The sequence below is a fragment of the Cuculus canorus genome, chromosome 1 (genome assembly GCF_017976375.1).
Source record: "Cuculus canorus isolate bCucCan1 chromosome 1, bCucCan1.pri, whole genome shotgun sequence".
Taxonomy (NCBI): Eukaryota; Metazoa; Chordata; class Aves; order Cuculiformes; family Cuculidae; genus Cuculus; species Cuculus canorus.
In genome coordinates, this window is record NC_071401.1 from 96,912,434 (window position 1) to 96,934,346 (window position 21,913).

The following is a 21,913-nucleotide window of genomic DNA, read 5'->3' on the forward strand; positions in this document are numbered from 1 at the left end:
TAGATACCTTCCACACTCCAGAGGATTGTAATGTGAGGGTTAACTCACAGTCTTCTGCTTTAAAGGACTCAAAACCACAACCCTCAGTCAACTTTTCATTTGTGGGACTAATCCGATAGTCAACAGGACATTTTAGTGTTGGCTATACGTCTTCTAAATTCTGAGCAAAATTATTTTGAAGTTTGTTTTGCTGTGAAGAAGTATTGTTTCGCTGCAGCAGCAGAAGATTAATGCTTCTCATGAGTATGTTGGGAGGCAGATATTAGGAAGCCTTTCTTGGAGTAGTTCTTTGCGTAGGTTCATGCTGAGGAGAGTAAAGTACAATAAAAATGCTTTTTAGATTGCTCATTTTATCCAGAGGGAAGACTGCATGTACTTAACGTGATTCAGAATCGTAGGGTGGGGTGGATATATGTGGAGTGCTAATACAGATGTCATAAATAAGGCAACAAAACAAAACCCACTATAAAAGTAAGCCATGGTACAATTATTCACTCACTGAAAAACTCCAGGTTGTACTACATCCCTGCCATAAAGTGCCATTATTTCTCAAAGCTTTATTTCATTTTGGGGGTGGGAAAAAATATGATATTAATATAGTTGTTTTATAACCATCTGTTCTTCTTAAGGCAATTTAGTGTTCACGTCCCTTTCATCTTCCACCTTTTAAGTCTCTGTGGCAAAACACGGTGGTGTAGCACAGCAGAAGCCATTTAAATAAGGCTCAGGGTCTGTACTATTCTTAGGAAGCAACATCATGCTCAGGATTTGTCAGTGGTTGCATTTTGTCCCACTGGTAGCCACACAGCACTGCTCAGGGGCAGGACCTCCTGTAAAGACTTGGTACAGGTTGTCACTTGGTACAGGTTGTCACGAGGATGCAGTTTAAGTTACGTCACTTTCACTGGAGATGCTGTGTGAATGAGGTTGACCATCCAGACCACTGCTGCAGGCTTGGCTTCCGTCTTTGCAAGATGAAACAGATAAGGCATCGGGATCATCCTCAGCATGATGGGCCAGCCCCTCTAAACCAGGCATGCTAGGGTCATTCAAATACTGGAGAAAGCCAGAAAAAAAAAAAACTGTTTAGATCTCTATCCAGAGAGCAGATATATTAGAAATTATAGAGACAGAGCAGGTACCACCACCTAAAACAGGCACGTTGCTTCAGACCAGAATGCACAGCGAGAGCTGATAAGTGTGTGTTCTGATCTGGACTTCATTGAAGCTGCATTGAACAAGGAGAAAGTTAAAAATACCTTATTTCTGTGGGGAAAAAAATCATGCAAACATTCACTTAAGGGAGTTAAAGCAGCCTGCATTTCCTTTTTTTTGGCTACTATTCTTTTTATGTCAGTTCAAACAAATTCCTACTCATTAAGAACAAACCACAGAAGAAAACGCTTCTTTGTTATGCTGCTGGGGACTTCTCTAACTGCAGGACTCCAGCAATTGACAGCTTGTCTAAAGTGCTGGTGGAGCAAACGAGAGTTACAATTCTGGTTTGCTGAATGCCAGGCAAGTCAGATCTGCATCTTTTATCATTACCAGAAAACTCTAGTGGCATTCTTCTCTTGTAATTATTCTTTGCTTTGACTTCCTCTCTGCTCCTCTTCCCTCCAAAATGAAGTCATCAGCTTTACAATGAGTGCATAATCAAAGAAAGGAGCATTAGAAAAATGTAGGTCAGAGAAAAAGCTTTCTGTTCCTCCTGCCACCCATATATTCTCCTTATCACTGTACCAATCTTGTGTTTCACAGGGAATTGAAGCCATCTACTGCTTATGTACTGAACCAAAACAAGAAAAATCTGCCCTTTAACTCTTTTCCCTAATTTAAAAAAAACAAAATACATGTTCGGAGCGTTAGACACCTTCACACTGTTAAAAGATTGATGTGGGTTGTAGTTTTACTCAAAAGCTTGTTCTGTACTGTAGGAGGTGCCATAATCCAGCCGAGGCAGGACTGCAGCTCAAGTCATAGCTGTTGTGGGACAAAATTAATCTTAGTTTTAATTAAGGCGCCACCTTCTCTGTAACCACAACAAGGCCAATGAGCAACAGGATTAGTTTTTCAGGTGTATTAAACCCCTGTGGTTCAAGTGGAAAACTCAAATACATCCACTTCAGAAAATTCAAGCCATAAATGAACTTAAGTTTGGCTTCACTATGTGAAGTATTTCTGCAGTAGAGCTGCTCCCTAGAACTGAGATGCTGAAAGCTGAGAGCCTTCTGTAAAAGAAGGAAGAATGTGATTTTTCTGAAAATCTAATAGAATACATACAGAACTGGCTTAAAATAATTGGTCTTCTGTGCTCCTGTTTTAAAAGGAGAAACCCCAGGCTGCTTGATCCCTTTTAGAAATACACATTTTTAAAATTCTGCATATTTACTGATTTTCCTTCACTTCTAAACAGTGTTTTACCAAAAATTCAAGCTCAGCATTGTTCTAGAGTATCTACTTTTTTTGCATATTTTCCAGATTAGTAAAATTACTCCAGAACACATGGTGACATGCTATGCTTACATGGAATGCTGCACTATTTTATACATTGTACAAGGATTCCCCCCTGCCACATCAGATATGCTTTGCTTGATAATGTGATACTGCTTCTCCACCGAGCCCCCTGAAACAGTAGCTGAGGTAGCACGAAGAGACAGAATTATTTATTCAAAGCTCTGTGCAAAGTCAGTTCAGTCTTGCATATGTCTATAAAAAAAATCTGGGAAAACGGTTCCACAATAACAGAACTACCCCTGTGCAATGGACTGGGGGGAATGGGTGTAAACTGGAGAGGGGCAGATTTAGACTAGAAATAAGGAAGAATTTCTTCACGATGAGGGTGGTGAGGCACTGGCACAGGTTGCCCGGAGGAGTTGTGGCTGCCCCATCCCTAGAGGTGTTGAAGGCCAGGTTGGATGGGGCCTTGGGCAGCCTGATCTAGTGGGATGTATCCTTGCCCATGGCAGGGGGTTGGAACTGGATGATCTTTAAGGTCCCTTCCAACCCAAACTATTCTATGACTCTATGACTACTCTGACACACAGATATACACAAAGAAATACACCTCAAAGAAGTGCAAACAAATACAGGCTTTTAAAAATATGGAATATATGCTGAACAAGAACTTCTAAATCAAGAACTTCACTTAAAGACTACTTCCTGTTTAAATACAAAAAGAGGAAGATAAACAGGATTGAGACAGTACAGAAATGTGTGAGCTACAGGGAGAAAAAAAGTCCCAGGGTGACTTTTTCATCTGAGTATTGCTAAACCTACTGGAATAAAAGAAAAAGCCCAGGAACATTCCCCTAGGTAGTCCTTAGTCTTCAAGTCAGTCCTTGCTCTTAAAATTATCTGTTTGCTTTTCCATACTTGATTGCTAATGAGGACCTAGGCCCAAGTAAAAGCCTTTTGCTTAAAACATGTGTGTGCTGCAAAGTGAGCAATTGTTTTCAGGCCTCATCACTTAAATAAGCAAAGAAGGGGTGGACAAGGGGTCATCAAAGAACAGAGAATGTTATTCCAGTTTTGTACCAGGATTCCAGCAGTATTTGTATCTTAGCACAGAGAAAATAATTCAGTTGAGTAAAAGAGGAGTACAAGTGGGAGATGCTAGATGAGAAAAGTAACACCTTACGCTAAGGCCACAATTATTTATATCTATTTCTGCTATGCAACAACTAGCGTCGTTCATATTCACTCCAAGATCACCACTATCTTGTGTGGGGGAGGGGGACAAGAGGGAGAAATATAAAATGCGTACACATACCTCTTCAAAGTGTGATGGGATTTGTAAAGGTGGCCAGGACCAATATTTAAGCGTTTTGCGGTGTTTCCACAGAAAAAACAAACCAACCAGTACCAAAATTAAGAAAAGTAAAATCAACAGAAGTACTGATATAATATATCCAGCTCTGGTTGCCTCTGGAAAACAAAATATACATATTGTAAGTTCATATTTGTACATCATCAAATGTAAAACAATATACAGCAAGCTGAAATTTACTATATGTGGTAATCAAAGTATAATTTCCAGGCTAAGATCACAACCCTTCTATAGGTGGACTCAAAACACCTCTGTTCAGAAGCAGCTTGTTTTGCGATTCAGTATGGAAGTCACCAGCTCCCATGAACTTCTTCCCCTTAATCATGCAGCTTAAGGCAAGCTTCTCCCTGTGCCAGCAGAGCAAATGCAGAGCCAGAGGATCACTGCTAGAAGGCAGAGAGCAGGTGAGGAACATCTGCCCACCCACCATCAATTTGTCTGCAAGGGCCATTAATGCCAGGAGCTTCTCTCTCAGAACACGCAACTCCCTTCAGCAAAAGGAGCATCGCAGACTCCATCATCACAGTGCAGGGGCTCGCAATCAAGAACTTTAACTGGGTCAATACTACCCAGGAGGTCAGCTCCTGCAGGCCCTCAGAAACTGCATAAGCAGGCTTCATCTACACCTCTTCCAGTGTGTTTAAACCATGCTAAAAAGCAGTTGTGCCTGTGTGTTGGTGTCCACACAGAGAGACTCAAGAGAGGGACAAACTCCCATTATCTTGCCCATTCCTGCTCCTCCCCTCCCCCTCTCTCTTATCTTGTACAAAAACATGGAGCTTATAAGCAGGTCAAAGAGAGGGACATTCCTGAGGAGGCAGTGGCTGAGGGAGATTTGCAAGACTAACGCTTTCTCCTCCTTCAATGACTTCTCCTAAAGACCAAGTTATTTCTATTTTCTTTCTTTGCACACTTCTAGAGAGTAATAGCCATAGTGGTCATTATTATGAAGGAAAAGGACAAGGGGAAGAGTGCAACACAGACCCTCAATTACTGACTGGAAAAATTCCATGTCATTTTGCCATTAATGACAACTGTGAACTACTGCCGGTGGAGCTCTCAGTGCTCCTGGCAAATATAGGTACATACCTGACCAATTACACAACCTAAGACTTATGTTCCACACTCATCCTGTTACATATAAAAAAGAAAATCAGTTTTATACCGCTGATTGTAGTTCTGGAACACTCTGGGGCACTTTGCTGTCCAAGTAACTGAGAACTTAACCGTGTCATCAATTCTACGTGAACTCTAAAACAATAAAGTGTCGATTCCTTTAGGTTTCTAATTTTGAATAGTGCATTGCTTGTCTCCATCTCCTGTTCAAAAGAAAACAACAACAAAAAAAGGTGTTACTGTAAAAAACAGACCTGTCTTCAACACAAATCCCTTCCCCATATTTAAGTTCCTCCTTCAAAAAGCACAGATTTTGTTTTGCATAATTCAGCTTTTCCAAACAAGAGAAGCACTGAAATATATTTTAGCTTCCTTACCTGAATACATTTGAAAATCCCTTATTTTTAAATGACATTTATCCTGATCATTTAAAACAATCTGTAAGGCCATAAACAGCTGAGGCATGAGAACTGATGCAAAGTCTCATTTTATCCACACCGCGTGTTGCTGGATGCTTTGACGCGAACAGCTGAGGCAGCGAGTGCAGTGTAGGAAGCGGGAGGGAAAAACAAGCCAAGAGAAGTGCCTGCACCGTCAGAGGAGGTTGACGGAAGTGCAGTTCAGTGAAGAACTTCCACCATCTCAGCTCCTTCTACTGAAGAGGAAAACAATTGCTGGGCAGTGCTAAACCTGTACAGTCTCCACACGGCCACCACAGACTCCAGGGAATTTTTAACCTGTAAAGGGTTGTGATAACAGCCTCGGTGAAGCCTACAGAAGCAAACAGAAGTGACTTCTTGTCTGAATCTCAAACATTAAGGTACTTCATGCATGTCAGAAAAATAAGTGTTGGTGCGAAAGAGGAAGGAAGTGTTTCAGATTCAGCAAGGTCTTTGAAACAAAAGGGGTTTAAAATATTTTTTTTTCTGCTTCTGTTTTTCAAACATTGGACTTTAGAGTGACATTTTTCAATCTTTTTCCTCCTTTTTTTAACTATAATTTAATCTCTGTCTTGCCACACTGGCCTGTAAGGAACACAAGGGACCCAGACAGCAGCATAAGCGCACAATGACACCAGCACCTCTAAGTCTCAATATGAACAGGCAAAGCTCATCCCAGCCGTGTCCAGCATGTTTCTAATAACTCTGCCCTTCTCTGCTCTAGAAACAGGCCAAAGCAGCCTGTTACTGAAGCTGCCCTCACAAAAAGCCCAGCACAGGAAAGAAGGAAGGATATTTCCAAATTGCTCAAGTAAACGTTGGAAACTAAATGCCATTTTACAACCACCTTTGGCAATTTGTGGATTCTCCCCTTTGGTCTGCAACGTTTCATATGGAGGAAAAAAAGATGGTTTGGAAAGTTTCGTAATACGTGGAATATTTGTGTCAAGACCAAATTAACTGTTTTTCAAGACATCAAATGATGATCTTCACCACTAGAGAAAAAAATTACATTCATTTTCTTGCCCCATTTCTGCTATTTTGACAAGATGCTCTGACTCATATCTTAGTAACAAAGGCATTATGAACAAAGTTAATTAGAGATAATTCTTACTTTCTTAGTAGTACTTGTTGCATTCTCCCAGTAGGACACATGATACTGAAGAAAGTCACCTGCTTCTGGTCCAAAAGGGGGCGTGACACGTATGAGAAGTGAGTCAGAGCTTGCAGTCACGCTGTTCACTTTAGGAGGCCCTATAGTAGCTGAAAATAAACCCAAAGAGAGCAGTGAACCTTTGGAATGCAGAACAGCTCATCACATTCTCTCTAGCTTTACTTAGATACTCTCAGCAAACGTGCTAAATATCAACAGCTTTTTCCCAAGAAAGGGAATACAACATTTTCTCACCTACTTAATGCATCTAACCTATATATTACAGATCTAAGGCAAAATACTTGAAAGCATAAGTGAAATTAGATCATTTAAAAAAACTTTTCTTGTTAACTTTCCCTGGAAATTCAGTATGCATTCACTAGAAAGTATCTGAATTTATCTGCAGTTAATGGTGATACAATTCTGTTCATTTTTTTTTCTTCAAATAGCCAGCCACATATTCTATGTTCTCTAAAAAAACACACTCTTTCAGTCAATAGATTGGAAGAGGAATAACCAGTTTCCCCCTCCTTGCCTGGATGTCTCCATCTGTCCTACAGGATAACGACGATGACTTTCTCTTGTGAAGGTCTAAATAATGAAAAATATGATATAAAGTATTGCCAGTCCTAATACAAAAGACTTGGGTGATCACAGGTCATATACGGTCATTAGTCATTTATCCGTTATATCTTGACTTCTTCCACCTTTACAGCTTATCAGCATTTGTAAAGCACTCCAGAATCTCAAAAAAAACACTCATGCAAACATTAGATTACTAAACAGCTGCTCACATACTAAAGAGGGGTAACAACAGTAAATCAATCTTTGCATGCAACTATTGCTTCTTTAACATCAAAAAACCCCAGCAGAACCTGCTTTGCCCAGTGTTACTTTAGAGATTAGCCTCCATGATCTTTACATTGTTAGTGAAATTTCAGTTTCTTTCTACCTCCTGTTGCCGTACAACTGCAAACACTTTGTTGTGTGTCCCAGCAAAATCCTGAAGCTCCCCTCTCAAATAGGACTGATCCAAACATTAGAGAAAGAGAGCAGCCCAACTGAGTAGCCCACAGTCTTGGGTCTAGGAACTGACCTCAAGGGTAAAACACAAGAATGATCACATAACGTTCCTCTCACCTCTTTGAGGAAGAGACAGACAACCATCTCTCCCACACCCAAGCCTCTTCATTTTCTTGTTCCCATTAGCCCAGTGCTCAGTGCTTTCCTAACCACAAAAGGATTCCACTCCCAAACAATCCTGCATCACAAACTACAGATAGGCCAGTTGTAACCTTCAACTCAGGGTTCAGGGAATTCCTCATCCCCACACTCTTTACTAGTAGAGAAAATCCAAGATTTAGAACTGAAGTCACCAGGGAAAGTATCATACTCCTTGCAGCACGGACCAGCTCTGCTCCTCACAAGGTATGACAGAACTTGGAACTAGAGAGATAATAAATCCATTCCTCTGCTTTATTATCACTTCAGAGACATTTTAAAACTCAACATTTACTTTCTTCTAATCCTGAAACCAATCACAGCAAGGCAAAGAGCAGATGTAATAAAGAACAATACACTTGTTCACACGTTTAACAGGATGTAAAGCATGCCCTTGACCCTTCTACACTGTAGTCAGGACACTTTATATTTATTAGAAAAGGAATGTGTTCAACAGAAGCAAGTAGTTTGTACTTAGACTACCACAAATGAAGGGGGTGTATGTGTGCACATGGCAGTGCTAAGTGGGGAAATAAGAAAATGGAAAGCTCACTAACAAAATATACTTTGCAGTTCTTATAAGACCACCCAAGGAAACTTATCCGTTCCTCTTTTGTTTCACTCCCTGCCGAAAGAGCATGCTGCTAACCCCACTGCAGAGAGACCGAGTAGTATCAAATTTTTAGGGACATACTGTGGCCTTTGTTGACCAAACACCTGCAATTCTCTCCTTGGCTTTTGTACATAATAGTGCCAAAAAAAGCCTACAACAGACAACAAACCTTTTTTTTCCCAAAGGAATATCCTTTGAGAGAGAGAGAGACTGAAATCATAAATGGCACTTACTGTCTCTCTCTGCCACAAATTCATCTGTTTCCACCCAGGCAGAAGTCACTTGCCCTAGCTCAGCCCTCACACGCAAAAAAACAGTCCAGCGCCGCTTCTTGAGTGACCAGGGGAAGCTGCATTCAGTCTGGGAGATATGAGTGCAGTTCATGTCAACCCACTGGTTAAAGGCCCCTCTGCAACACAAAATAAAGGACAAGTAAGCATTAGCAGAACAGTACAACTCCCTAAAATACAATCTCTCCCACCTAGACAACTTTTTTTAACAAATGAATGCGTTCGACAACTACTGCTTTCACACAGGTTTAATTCCACAGCCCTTTCAGCAGTTGCATATCCTCAGCATCTGGGAAAAATTAAAAATAGGAAGAATTTGGTAAGGCTAAAAGTATACAGGAAACCATGCCACATTTCTGGGTGCTCTTCAAGTCTTCAATCTTTTCTCAGTTTAGTGGACATATTGCATGCTAAAAGGCTGTCAGCCTTCAGAAGCTGTTTTCAGATATGCATAAAAGCACCTGTAGCAGACAACTCATTGTTTCATTTCTGTGCTTACTCATTTTTAGGGGTTTTTTGTTTTTTTTTTTTTTTTAAAAAAAAACCCAATTGTGTTACTGTATTGGAACAAAATTGATTTGGTTGGGTTTAGATTTATTTACTTACGTTTTAAAATGGACTGTATATAACACCAAGCCTCTATCCACTTCGACAGGAGACCACCTCAGCAGACTATGAAAGTTATAGGAATAAACCTTCACATCCTTTGGTGGCGGTAAATGGGGAGAAGATTCTAAAGAAAGAAGAGGAATAAAAATAATTACTTAATGATTCAAGTATACAGTAACTAATTTTTGGTCTCCACATTCGATCACAATATATTACTTTTCCACTGCTTTGCAGGCAAAAACATTCCTCCTTCTTGTTCTGTTGCTAGGTGCACTACTACTAATACATTTAAGTCCCTGCTATCCACAAAGCACTGAATTGCAACTTACTGCTTTTATTTATTCCATGCAGAACATAGCACTGAAAGCACAGCAAAAACCAATAAAAGCCTCCCAGATACCCCATGAAGCCATAAATTAAGTTCCACAGCCACTTGTCATTATAAAAGCTCATCTATTTCAACTGTCTGTATCTTGTGTTTTACTGTGTTAACAACTCAGAATGCATTTTTTCTGATGATCTGGATCCTGCAAGCTTGTCTGAAAATGCCACGGTCACTTCACTGAAACCTTCCAGGAAACAAGTGGGGGAAAATAGTGCCTTCTCGTACTTGAACATTCACAAACACTGTGCACTGTTCCACTTGCAAGCCTCAAGTTTTGCCAATTTTAAAACTGATTTCACCATGTAGAAAAGGACAGAAACCTCCATTAGAGACATGCTTTCTCTTGTAGGATTGTCCACCCAAATTTGACAATGGTATAAAATCCTGGGGACGGACAGAGACTGTAATCACTTCTGAAAAGCTTGTCAGGAGGTGAGCAACAACTGAAGCTGAGAGCAACGAGTTGGGTCTCTGGTAAAGGAGAAGAACCACTTCCCTGCTGGCCCAGGCAGGGCTGAGGAGGAAGCTGTCTGCTGGGACTGGAGCATGGCGAAAGGCCAGGCACTGAGCTGTGGGCGGAAGGGTAGAAAAAAGTAGAGGGAGGGCGGGCAGGCAGCCGACCGAAAGGCAGATAACTAAGGAAAGGAAGACAGGAATATGCCGTTATCAAATGCCTTAAAAATCAGAAGAGCCTCATGCTTTTAACCACAGCACTGCAGTCACTCAGGTGAGAAGAGACCTCAGGAAGTCTCCAGCCTAAGCCCCTGCCCCAAGCAGGGCCAGATCTGACATCAGACCAGGCTGCTCAGGGCTTTCTCCCAGCAGGTCCTGGAACCTCCAAGGATGGAGCCTGCACAGCCTGCCTGTCTTAAGAAGGAAAAAGGTTTTCCTTCTACGCTTGACATGTATTTTTCTGTGCGGTGGTCCCCTTGCAGCATTTAACACACTGGGTCAACAGGTCCTAAGCTCAAAGACAACCATTATATGATGTCCCCATGAAAAGACTTTCATGTTTTGTCCTTAAGCCAATAGTCTCCCAAGATATGGTTTGTTTATTTTTACATAAATAAGAACAGAAGATCAAGCACTTTGGCTAAATTCTGCCCCCAGCCTTCTTCAGGAATACAAAGATAGTGTTAAAAAGATTTTCTTTTTAATTTCTACAACTGATTTTGCCACACAGCACTAGACAGCACACTGACATCGACAGTGCTATCTTTCAGACAAGATGTCATGCCCAGCTATTAACATCCTCCATGTACAGGAAAGAGAAGACACAAATCCTCATAAAGTGTCATTAAATCCTAGGTCCAAAATACAAAATAACTAGTTAAGCTCTCAAAGTTTTGATTAGGTATGTCACTAGGTTCTTAGCTCCACCTTTTGAGTAGTAAACAAACATTGCCTTAGCCTATAGATGAAACATTCAGCATTGCAAACCTGTTTAAGACACTGGCTAGCTAAACTGTTCATCTCCTGGGTATTTAAAAGGCCACTAAATAACATCATTCGTTTTCACTTCTCAGTCAGGCAAATTCTTTCTTGCACTCTCACTGGTGGTCTGGCATGTGGCAAGGTATCTCACACCATCAGTAATCTGTGCACTCAGACATCCGATACAAACTAATTTTACAAAATTCATTAAAGATTTCAGAACGAAACACAAGCACTAGCAATTTTTTCCGTTCTCTAATCTCCCTCTAAAAAAAAAAAAAAAGAAAAGAAAAGAGCGATGAAGCACAAGGACAGTTGGTTCATCTTCTCCACAATCAAGGCTACACATTGATTATTTTGCCCTATATCAGCATCCAGAAACAAATAATTTTTCTCTATCAGCTTAAAAATATCACTGAAAAGATAATCAAATCGATGGCTCTCTAGCTGAACACCAGGGTGCTGTGTGCCACAAGGCACTTCCCACTGCACTGAGGAGCTGTTTCCGTAGCACACCAAAGGAATGCGTTTGTATTTTGCTTCAATATCTCAATTTGACAAGGTAAATCAGTTAAATTTCTTAAATCACTCACTGAACTCTGCCACAATCAGTTTGCATGATCCAAAACAAAACACACACTTTAGAAAAAAAAAAAAACCTTCACATGCAAATATCCTAGAAAAACCCAAACTACCGTAGCCAGGAAAGGCAGAAATGCCCTGTCCTTTCTTTCTCTCTGGAAGGTGGTCTCACTGAACCAGTTCTTTTAAAGCATTGGCCAAACAACGCTCAGATTGTTTTTTCCTGATGCAAAGACTTCCTGACTCTTCAAGCCACAAGTCAAAGCTTTCACACAGCAGAGTGTGAAGCCACAAGTTACAGTGAGTGAAAGCAGCTCGGCTTGGCCTAGCCATCAGCTTCACAGCCTCTGTTTCTGGTCCCAAACCATTTCTGATCCTTTCCCTTGCATCAGCCTGAGAACATATCAGTTTGCTAAACTGGCATAAAAGAAGCCTAGGTTTTGGGTTTTTTCTGATGGACTTTTGCTGTTCTAGCGTGCTGAACTGGCTTCTCATATCGTCAGTCAAGCACCAAAGTCTGCAAAAGGTGAAGAGCAAAAGGCTGTGGCCAGGTGAGGATGGGTGACAACAGCTGGCTATTCTTTTACAGATTTTAACATAGTAGAATGTTTATTTGCAACCGAAGAAACACAGTGCCTACAAGAGAGAGTGCAGAGGTGGAGCAGGCCCTACACACAAGCGTAACACCAGAACGGCTCCTTGGGAAATGGCGCTCCTGCGGATGGGATGGGACTGGACAACACTGACTGCAGCTGGTCCCTCCAGCTCACCTCAACCCACGCACAGACTAGCCACAGATCGCAGGCCTGGAACGCAGCTGTCCCCATACCAGAGAGCTGCACAGGGCTCAGCAGCTGCAGGCCGGCCAGAAAGGTTTTGGTGAATGTGAGGAAGCCCGTCAGCAGATATGCTGAACTCTCGGAGGTAGCCGCATGCCTGAACAAGGACCACACCATGCACACCTCATCCCAGACACGCCATAGCAGGTCTTCCCCACTTGCTGGGATACATAGTGAAGCCAGAGTTAATACTTGTGAGCTGTAGCTCAGCCCTGACCTAGAAAGCAACATTACCACCACTCCCATTATAGCAAAGCATTTACATCAGAGTCTAAAGCCAATGCTACACAAAACATCATCTCAGAAAACTAAATGGAGAAGCCTGGAGTACAGTTGATGAATGGGTGCCACATCACAGACTACAGACACATCAACGACTTACACGCTATTGGTCCCTCCCAAGGCTGAACCCAGGCAGGTTTTAGCTGCTCTCTGAAAGATGCAGCTGTTTTGGGGCCACGCTGTCCCGTGCATGGTGGCAGACCAGCTGGCAGCAGATTTCCTAGGAGTAGCAACCCCGGAGTTGGTAGGAGAAACCTGGGCTTGTCCTCCTCCAGAGGGGTCAGTAATCATAGAATCACAAAATGGTTTGTGTTGGCAAACACAATCCATTAAAGCTCATCCAGTTCCAACTGCCCTGCCACGGGCAGGGACACCTCCAACCAGATCAGGCTGCCCAGGGCCCCATCCAAGCCTGCCTTGAACACCCCCAGGGATGAGGCAGCCACAGCTTCCCTGGGCAACCTGTGCCAGTGCCTCATCACCCTCTTCATGAAGAATTTCTTCCTAACGTCTAATCTAAGATCTGCCCCCTTCCAATTTAAAGACATCCCCCCCTCCTTGTCCTATCACTACATGCTCTTGTAAAATATCATAGAATCACCACGCTGGAAAAGACCTTTGAGATCATCAAACTTAACCGTACCTGTCCACTACTAAACCATATCCCTGAGCAACTCATCTCCTCGTCTTTTAAATGATTCCAGGGATGGTGACCCAACCACCTCCCTGGGCAGCCTCTGCCAGTGCCTGAGAACGTGTTTGGTGAAGAAATTTTTCCTAATGTCCAATCTGAACCTGCCCTGAGGCAACTTGAGGCCATTCCCTCTTGTCCCTCCCCAGCTTTCCTGTAGCCCCTTCAGGTACTGGAAGCTGCTCTGAGGTCTCCCCAGAGCCTTGTTTTCTCCAGGCTGAACAACTCCAACTCTCCCAGCCTGTCCCCATAGCAGAGTTGCTCCAGCCCCGTGATCATCTTTGTAGGAGGGCACCACCCCAACATTCACACCGTGTGTCTGAGGGCTTTGTCCACTTGCTTCTGGACTATTGTCAGGCTTGGCACTGTGACTGGTGCCCTGGGCAGCTGTTCCAGTGCTCCACCACCCTCTGGGTGAAGAACCTTTTCTTGATATCCAACCTAATCCTCCCCTGGCACATCTTCCTGCCATTCCCTTGGATCCTATCATTGGTCACCAGAGAGAAGAGATCAGCGCCTGCTCCTCCTTCTTCCCTGGTGAGGAGGCCTTAGAGAAAGTCCCTTCCCCAGCTTTCCTGCAGCCCCTTCAGGTACTGGAAGGTCGCTAGAAGGTCTCCTCTGAGCCTCCTCTTCTCCAGGCTGAACAGCCCCAACTCTCTCAGCCTGTCCTCCTATGGGAGGTGCTCCAGCCCTCTGATCATCTTTGTAGCCCTCCTCTGGACCCGTTCCAACAGCTCCACGTCCCTACGCTGGGGATTCCAGAGCTGGGCACGAGACTCTACGTGGAGCGTCACGAGAGAGGGAACGGGGAACCCCCCGGTCGGAACTCGCTGACCTTTAAGGTCCCTTCCAACTCAACCCATTCCGATTCTCCCATGTGCACCCTCTCGCCCCCCCCTCCCCAGCGCCGCCGCACCCACCTGCGCCCGCGGCCCGCGCCGAGCCCAGCAGGAGGAGGAGGAGGAGGAGGAGGAGGGCGCGGAGCGGCTCCCGCGCTGGCATGTCCCGCCGCCCGGCCCCAGGGGGCTCTGCTGGAGCCGGGGCGGGCAGTGCCGAGCGGGGCCCCCGGCGATAGCGCAGCGTCCCCGCCCCGGCCGGGACCGCCCGCAGGGGGCGGGGTGAAGCGGTCTGTACCGGGCGGGGGCGGGCTGGGGAAGGGCGGGTTGGCCGCTCACAGGGGCAGGGATCAATTCTCACAGAAATCTTATGCGTATTCTTTTCTTTCCAAGGACTGATCTGAATGTTATTACGAACTTCACAGCAGTCTAATCCGTTGCTGATTTGGGGCTGGCTCCAGCTCTGCCTGACCCCGCACTGGAGATGGGAAAGGCTGCGAACAGAGGGGATTGGAACGGGTCCAGAGGAGGCTGCAAAGATGATGGGAGGGCTGGAGCACCTCCCGTACGAGGACGGGCTGAGAGAGTTGGGGCTGTTCAGCCTGGAGAAGAGAAGACTTAGAGGAGACCTTGTAGCGACCTTCCAGTGCCTGAAGGGGCTTCAGGAAAGCTGGAGAGGGGCTGTTCATAGAGGCTTGTGGGGATAGGACGAGGGGAAACGGGTATGAACTGGAGAGGGGCAGATTTAGACTTGATATAAGGAAGAATTTCTTCATGCTGCGGGTGGTGAGGCACTGGCACAGGTTGCCCAGGGAGGCTGTGGCTGCCCCATCCCTGGAGGTGTTGAAGGCCAGGTTGCATGGGGCCTTGGGCAGCCTGATCCAGCAGGAGGTGTCCTTGCCCATGGCTGGGGGATTGGAACTGGATGAGCTTTAAGGTCCCTTCTAACCCAAACTATCTATGAGTCTATGATTCTAAAAAAAAGGCATCCCATCTTACAAAAGCAGTGGGTAGATAAGAACCATTTAAATCCTCAAAGAATGTTCGTTCTTTTTTAGATTATCCAACCCTGTCTGGAGACTCCCTTCAGGTTATTGCCTGACCTAAACCAGCTACATCTTGCAAGACAGATTTATATGACGAGATAATTAAACAAACCAGCTGCAGCAAATTTATCAATTAGTTCTCACAACAAAAAAACGCGCTATCAGAGGGACATTCTGCCTGACCTTCAAAAAATACAGTTACTTGGATGAACTCAACTCTACTTTAGCTTAAATAAAAAAAATTTCCAGTTTTTGTAATAGTAACAGTGGCCCCTGTCCCGGGCACGGGTCCCCGCAGTCCCCACTGCGGGGGTGCTCCCAGGCTCAGGGACGTTTATGGTGTGTAGTCAATGTGAGAAAACATTACCACAAAGTGGTTAAAGGCTGTCCGTCTTTCTTTGGCTGCATCAAGCCCTTTGTTAAGCTTAACCATGTCCCGTTAACTGCTGCTATGGATCACGCAGTAGTGCAGTTAAAAAAAAATTCCAGCTTTCCTCCCAAATGATTTCTGTTTTAACAGAATAATTGGTTGCAAATAATTCACAAGGTAGGGTTCTGTTGTTTTTAAGAGCTTAAATGCTGCTTCAGTTTAAAAGCACTGCAATGTGGAAGAGCACAAAGTCAAAACACTCTCTTAAACACTCCAGAAAGGAAATATATTTTATTAGTACAAGACCAGGAAGTCAGCAGAAGTATGACTGGCAGGATTCCCAATAGAGGAAACCACACAGAGTAAGGGTAATTAAAACACCTTTAATTAATAGTAATAAAGATGATGTTTGGCCGCCTAAAAGCACCCTGAGCAAGTTTACACCATCGATTTCCAACGAAAGGAAAGCGGGCAAGTACAGCAACAGTACCTTAGAATCGCAGAATGGTTTGGGTTGGGAGAGACCTTAAAGATCATCCAGTTCCAACCCCCTGCCATGGGCAGGGACACCTCCCACTGGATCAGGCTGCTCATCCAACCTGGCCTTGAACACCTCCAGGGACAGAACTTCCATGACTTCTTGGACGACCTGTGTCAGTGCCTTACCACCCTCACAGGAAATCTTTTCTCCCTAATATCTAATCTAAATTTCCCCTCTTTCAGCTTAAAACAATTACCCCTCATCCTGTCCCTGCACTCCCTGGCAAAGAGCGCCTCCTCAGCTTTCCTGTAAGGTCCCCTTTGATCACCGGTAGGCTGCTCTGAGGTCTCCCTGAAGCCTTCTCCAGGCTGAACAACCCCAACTCTAACTCCAACTCTCTCACCCTGTCTTGCATTCAGAGCAGTAGGTAAGGGCTGAGTAGCTTTGATTTCCAAGTAAGCTTGGATGAATCACTTGATTTCGTTCAGCTCTTTCTGAGTCAAAAAAGATTCCTGCCATTCTCTTAGCCCTATATAGCCTCCTGTCATCCATTGCAAGCTTTCAGGGCAAAGATCGTCCTTCACGGGGAGATACAGTAATAAAACAGGCCAGAATGTGAATCAAAGCCTTTTAACACTTGTACAAATGATAATAGCTAGAAGGGAGTATAAACAAAGGACAGGAAAGAAAAACAAAAGCTGATAAGCCGACTGGTTGGTTGGTTGATTGTCAAAATAAGATGGGCTAGAAGGGAAGAGTAGAGATTAAAAACATTTAGTTCTTGATTGAGCCCAATGCGTGACCTCTTTTTGAACCCTGCTGGGAAGAGTGACTCAGCTCTCTTTCAAGTACCACTGTTCTACTGAAACGCTCCACTTCATAAGCTTTGGGGTTTCCCTGATGCCAAGCCTGTGCTGAGACGCAGATCCTTTAGTAAGTCTGAAGCCAGGGAAGGAATTTCAGTTAGGCACTGTTAGTGTGACTTGTGGAGCATTTCTGGTGACAAGTAGACAAGTAGGTAGCTGGGAAAGACATTGGCAATTTCTAACTATGAAAGCTAAGCAGCAAAACAGCATGTCCACAAGATGTTAATTTTGGTGGCATCTCTAGTTCATGCATTTGAGATTTTTAATCACAGAGGAAGCTTGGTTGTATTAAAGAGTAACTCGAAACATGAATTCAGAAATGTGCTTGCCCTCTACCCCTGCGCTGAAAGACACATATTTACTGTAACTGCTAGAGAAATCTCATAACCAATCATGTGTGTTTTCCCTTTGCCAAACCAGATGGGAAAGTTTACAGGCTTTCGGTGTTACTCCAGCTGATCGTTCTCTTACCTTGCACTTCCTAGTAAGTTAAAGCCTAAGAAATCACTCTCTCAGAGTCTAGCAGGCTATTAGAAGTCAAAATGACTGGTTGTGCCTTCATGAAAAAAAAGGTTAATTAAATACATGTTTTTCACCATCAGTGGATGAGGGATGACTTTTGAGGGATGAAACTGGTAGCGTAAGGAGAGCTGAACAGTGAAAGGAGAGAACTAAGAATAAATAGTGGTTAGCTGAACAGTGAAAGGAGAGAACTAAGAATAAATAGTGGTTTAATGAAGATGAGAGAACTGGAGTTGATGCAACATCTGATCCTATCAATCGACTGTAAAAGAAAAAGAAAATATTAATTCACCCAGGAAATCTGTAGAATCTACAGGAGTTCAGAGATAATTATGTGTATTTCTTTCTTTTCTTTGGGCTTACAGAGCAAAAAGCAAAGTTTATGTCAAATCAGGAAAATAACACATACATAGAGGTGAAGTGAATCCATTGTAAGACTCAGGGGCACTTTAGTTCAGTTTGATACTGACCTAACACACACACACAAAATCTTATGGGAAAACTGTACTGGTTTGTTCACAAGAACTCTACAAAATTTGCTGAAGTAACTCCACCAACTGTGGGAGAAAGGTGGAAACATCTGGACCCTTATCTGCCAAATGAGTCTTTTGGAGGTAGATGGAAGGACATGTAAAGGGATATTTCTAATTAAGCAAGACATTTTGGTTCTTTTAAAAATTCCACTCCCACTAGGACTTTCAGTAACTAAAATGTTCTTGTCCCCAGCACCCAAAAGACTAAGCCTTCTGCAGCTCTATCTATTGATCAGATGTTTGTAATGGGAAACATCATTGCATAACAGATGGCTGAAGGCATTAAGCTCTGTATCATGCTCTTATTCCCAACCTGTAGAAGCAGAGGTGCTACCATCAAATAGTTGAAAAACTAAAAACAACTCACAAGATTAAAACAACACTCTTAAGGTCTTGATATTTGAGATAAAGATTAGATTGCATTTTTACATTTAGACATACCATATATACCACCCTCTATCTTTGAACATATGAGAGAGTGAACAAGTATTTTATCTACTCAGGAGTATGTGGAAAGAGGTCATTTGGTTGATTCTGAAACGCAGATAAACTTCTGTGTATTCTTTTCATATTGTCCCTGAGACAGCCACCTAAGGTCCCCCATGTGACAGTTCTCTGTCAGTTGTTCTTTAGCACCTATATCTGTTCTGCTCTCTCTGATGTCTTTGTGCTTCTCCAGCTGCTGCAGGATCCATTTTTGACACTTCCTCCTGAAAAAGGTAAGGGGGGGCAAAGGAGAAAAGAACTCGAAAGCGAGAAGGAGAAGCCAGGAAAGCAGTTGGGAGAAAAAGTGCCTGCAAACTTCAGGACAGCCAGTGGGCATCATGATGGTTGTTCTGCAGTAATGCCTGCGCTTGGAAGGAAATGCTGAGTAGAACAGTCTTCACCCTGCAAGGAGACATGAGCACCCACAGCCACCAGCAGTGCCTGGCCCTGCTCTACCCTCAGGGAGCATCAGAAATGCTTCAGTTTGCATGTGATCCTGCAAACTTGGTGTTCTGGAGGCTCTGGGAGCTGGGGCCTGAGGAAGCTTCTGATAAGGTAGGCATGTGGGCATGGGTTTTCCAGGCCAGCGCCCTGGGGAATCTGACTTCCCACCAGCTCTTTGCTTAGCCTGATAATCATCATCTTTCAGAAAACATCAACTCCAACAGTAAGATAGATGCAAAGTAGTCTGGGCATTCATCAGTTCAGTGCACCCGTGGACAAAGGCTCTGCTGCTGGCTGAAGGGGATTCCCACAGCATTACGCAACCAGAAAATGCCTGAGTCATGTGAAGTGAGTTTTCAAAGATCAGCCCTCTCCTCAGGGTGAAAAACATTTCTCTGAGCTATTCAGGGGGAGGTTTATAAAGTGAAAAAGTAAGTTAAGGAAATTATGTTGCACCAGTAAAGAGGTTTGCTTTGTGCTTTAGTTAGTTTTCGAGTTTTAATTAGAAAGTTGTTTTGTCATTCTTTGCATTTTGATCTTATAGCACAGGGAAGTGTTGTCTTCAATTGCAGGACATTATCAGTTAGCAGTTAATATCCAGGCAAAAGGTAGGGAGTGTTATTTACTTGTTTTGTTACTTAATACTCATGTATTACAGTGGGACCTTGGCAGGAAGCTGTACTCCTTTGAGGCTCAGGTTATGCTGTTTGTGCCTGTCAAAAGGAGAGAAGATGAAGAGATGAGGATGAAAAAAAGAAACAATTCCCTCCCTTAATCTTGTTTGCATATTCTGAATTAAGGAAGTATTTAGGATGTTTACTGGTGACCTGAGCAACTAGAAAAGGCTTTCCTAGAGGCCAGTGGACTTCAGACCATAGTGATGTGTGCATTTCAGCACGCTGCAGTGCTTAAATATAAACAAAAGAAAATAAGTTTTAGTGATTCATTTAGAGTAACTGTCTGATGAAATAAAGTCCCTTGAGAAACAGAGAGAAGTCTAGTCAGTTAGTTATAGCATGCGTACTTAGAGCAGTTTACATAAGAAGCACAAACAGAGATGCACTTATGTGCATAAATACCCCATATTTGCTATAGATAAAGTTGTCTTCCAGATCATTATCGCAAACACAAGGCGTGTCTTGATGTCTGAAATTGATCATTAATTTAAGATGCCTGGGCAAGTTGTTGATGATTATGAACAGTTGTGTTAACAAAAAGTTCACTGTGACTGAAAACAACCCTCAAGTTCCTCAAATACTGACATTTAGATGCAGAATTGTTTGGGAAATACAATTTTTGGTGTGGACATTTTCAAAGGGATGGAGTAGAAGGTTAAAGGAGATTAATTCTGTGGGTCGTTCTGCTTTGAAGAGCACACTATAAGGCACGTTACGTGATCAAATATTATTTCTGGTAATGGAAGTCTTGCAGCACTGATGACTTGCAAAAGCACCTCTAAAAGACATGAGTGTCCCTAACCGGTTGCATGTAAATAACTCTTCTTTCTCCTTTGAGTTCTCATCTAATATATACATTTATATTGTGGGCAAACAGAGGCAGTGACCACATTAAAGTGCCTGAGAGAAAGTCCCTGGATTCCCACCTGAACAAAAGCCAGGCCAGCTGTACAGCCAGTTGTGCTGTAGAGGCTGCATCCCCTCTCTGGTTCATGGCACTTGTCCAGCCCACAGGCCTGGCTGATTTGACACAACTCTTCTTGGGATTATTTGCATACTGGCACCATGTAGTTACTAGATCCAACAGAAGGGAGTGAGGAAAGTGTTGGGAGATGAAGACTTGAGGCAGGGACAGAAGAGAAGCAGCATTCATCTGGTCCAACAGCTGTAAAATGAGCTCTTCTGAAAGGTGAAATCTCAGCCTGCAGGACTGCCTTACCCTTAGCAACGTCCCTCTGATGCCTGAGCTAGACCGTAATGCTTACAGAAAAGCACAGGCGGAGATCTATGGCACTACTTTGTGAATCTCACCTATTACTAGAATTTCAAACAGGTGTTGCCAACAGCATTCAGGCCTTCAATGAACAAAACCGTAATCAGCAAATTTGTCTTGGCTCCCTCAAAAGTTTTCATTTAAGCAGCTTTCCACTGGTGCATCCTCCTCTGGGCACATCCACTGGGATGGTTACATCTCCTTGTCTTCAGACTATGACAAAGCATGCCTAAAGTAGGAGCAAGCTGAGCAGCAGAGCCTTGGATTTTGTAAGACTTCAGAAGAAAACATACGGATTCACTCAAGCTGAATGATTAAATTCTGGCACCACCTTATGTTCCATTCAAAATTTGATGTCACGTAATGAGCTCTAAAATAAAAGAGGGAGAAGGGCCTGAATCTCTTTCACCTATTTAATGGAAATAACTGCTACCAAAAAGGCAGGCATCATAGACAAACAAAGGTGGGAATAAGCTGCTTGAAGAGCTTCCTCTTGCACAATGACTAAGGCCCTGCAGCTGCTGGCTGCCATTGCGTTGTTTCTCTTTCCCTGTGTATTGTGATCATTTTTTGACCTTGTATTGAGTAACAGGAAATGATTGGGTTTTGTCAGGTTGGTTTGTTAGTTTTTTTTTTTTTTTCCATGACAGTCGACTGAGCTGTAAAGACTCTGGTGAAACTGGGAACTGTGACAGCCAGCAGGCAGGTTGGCTTAGGGTGCTGTGAAACAACAGCTTGTGTTTAAATCCTCTAAATTAACTGAGTACTTCACAGGAAGAGTCTAGATAGGCCTTGCAAAAAACACTTCGTCATTGAATAGGCCTAAACTGAATGGAGAATGAAAAGTCAATGAAGCTGTCAAAGGACTCCTGTTTGTTCATACAGAAAGATGAGA

General features: G+C 43.3%; 1 protein-coding gene across 1 annotated transcript; it reads right to left on the bottom strand.

Annotated features, from left to right (window-relative positions):
• Positions 1–25: 25 nt before the first annotated feature.
• IFNGR2 (interferon gamma receptor 2) lies at positions 26–14,591 on the bottom strand. Its single transcript, XM_054080645.1, has 7 exons — positions 14,405–14,591; positions 9,269–9,395; positions 8,606–8,781; positions 6,500–6,648; positions 4,995–5,148; positions 3,773–3,927; positions 26–1,056 (listed from the first exon to the last, which is right to left on the bottom strand). The coding sequence occupies exons 1-7, from the start codon at positions 14,484–14,486 to the stop codon at positions 886–888; spliced, it is 1,014 nt and encodes a 337-aa protein (XP_053936620.1). The 5' UTR covers positions 14,487–14,591; the 3' UTR covers positions 26–885.
• Positions 14,592–21,913: the final 7,322 nt, after the last annotated feature.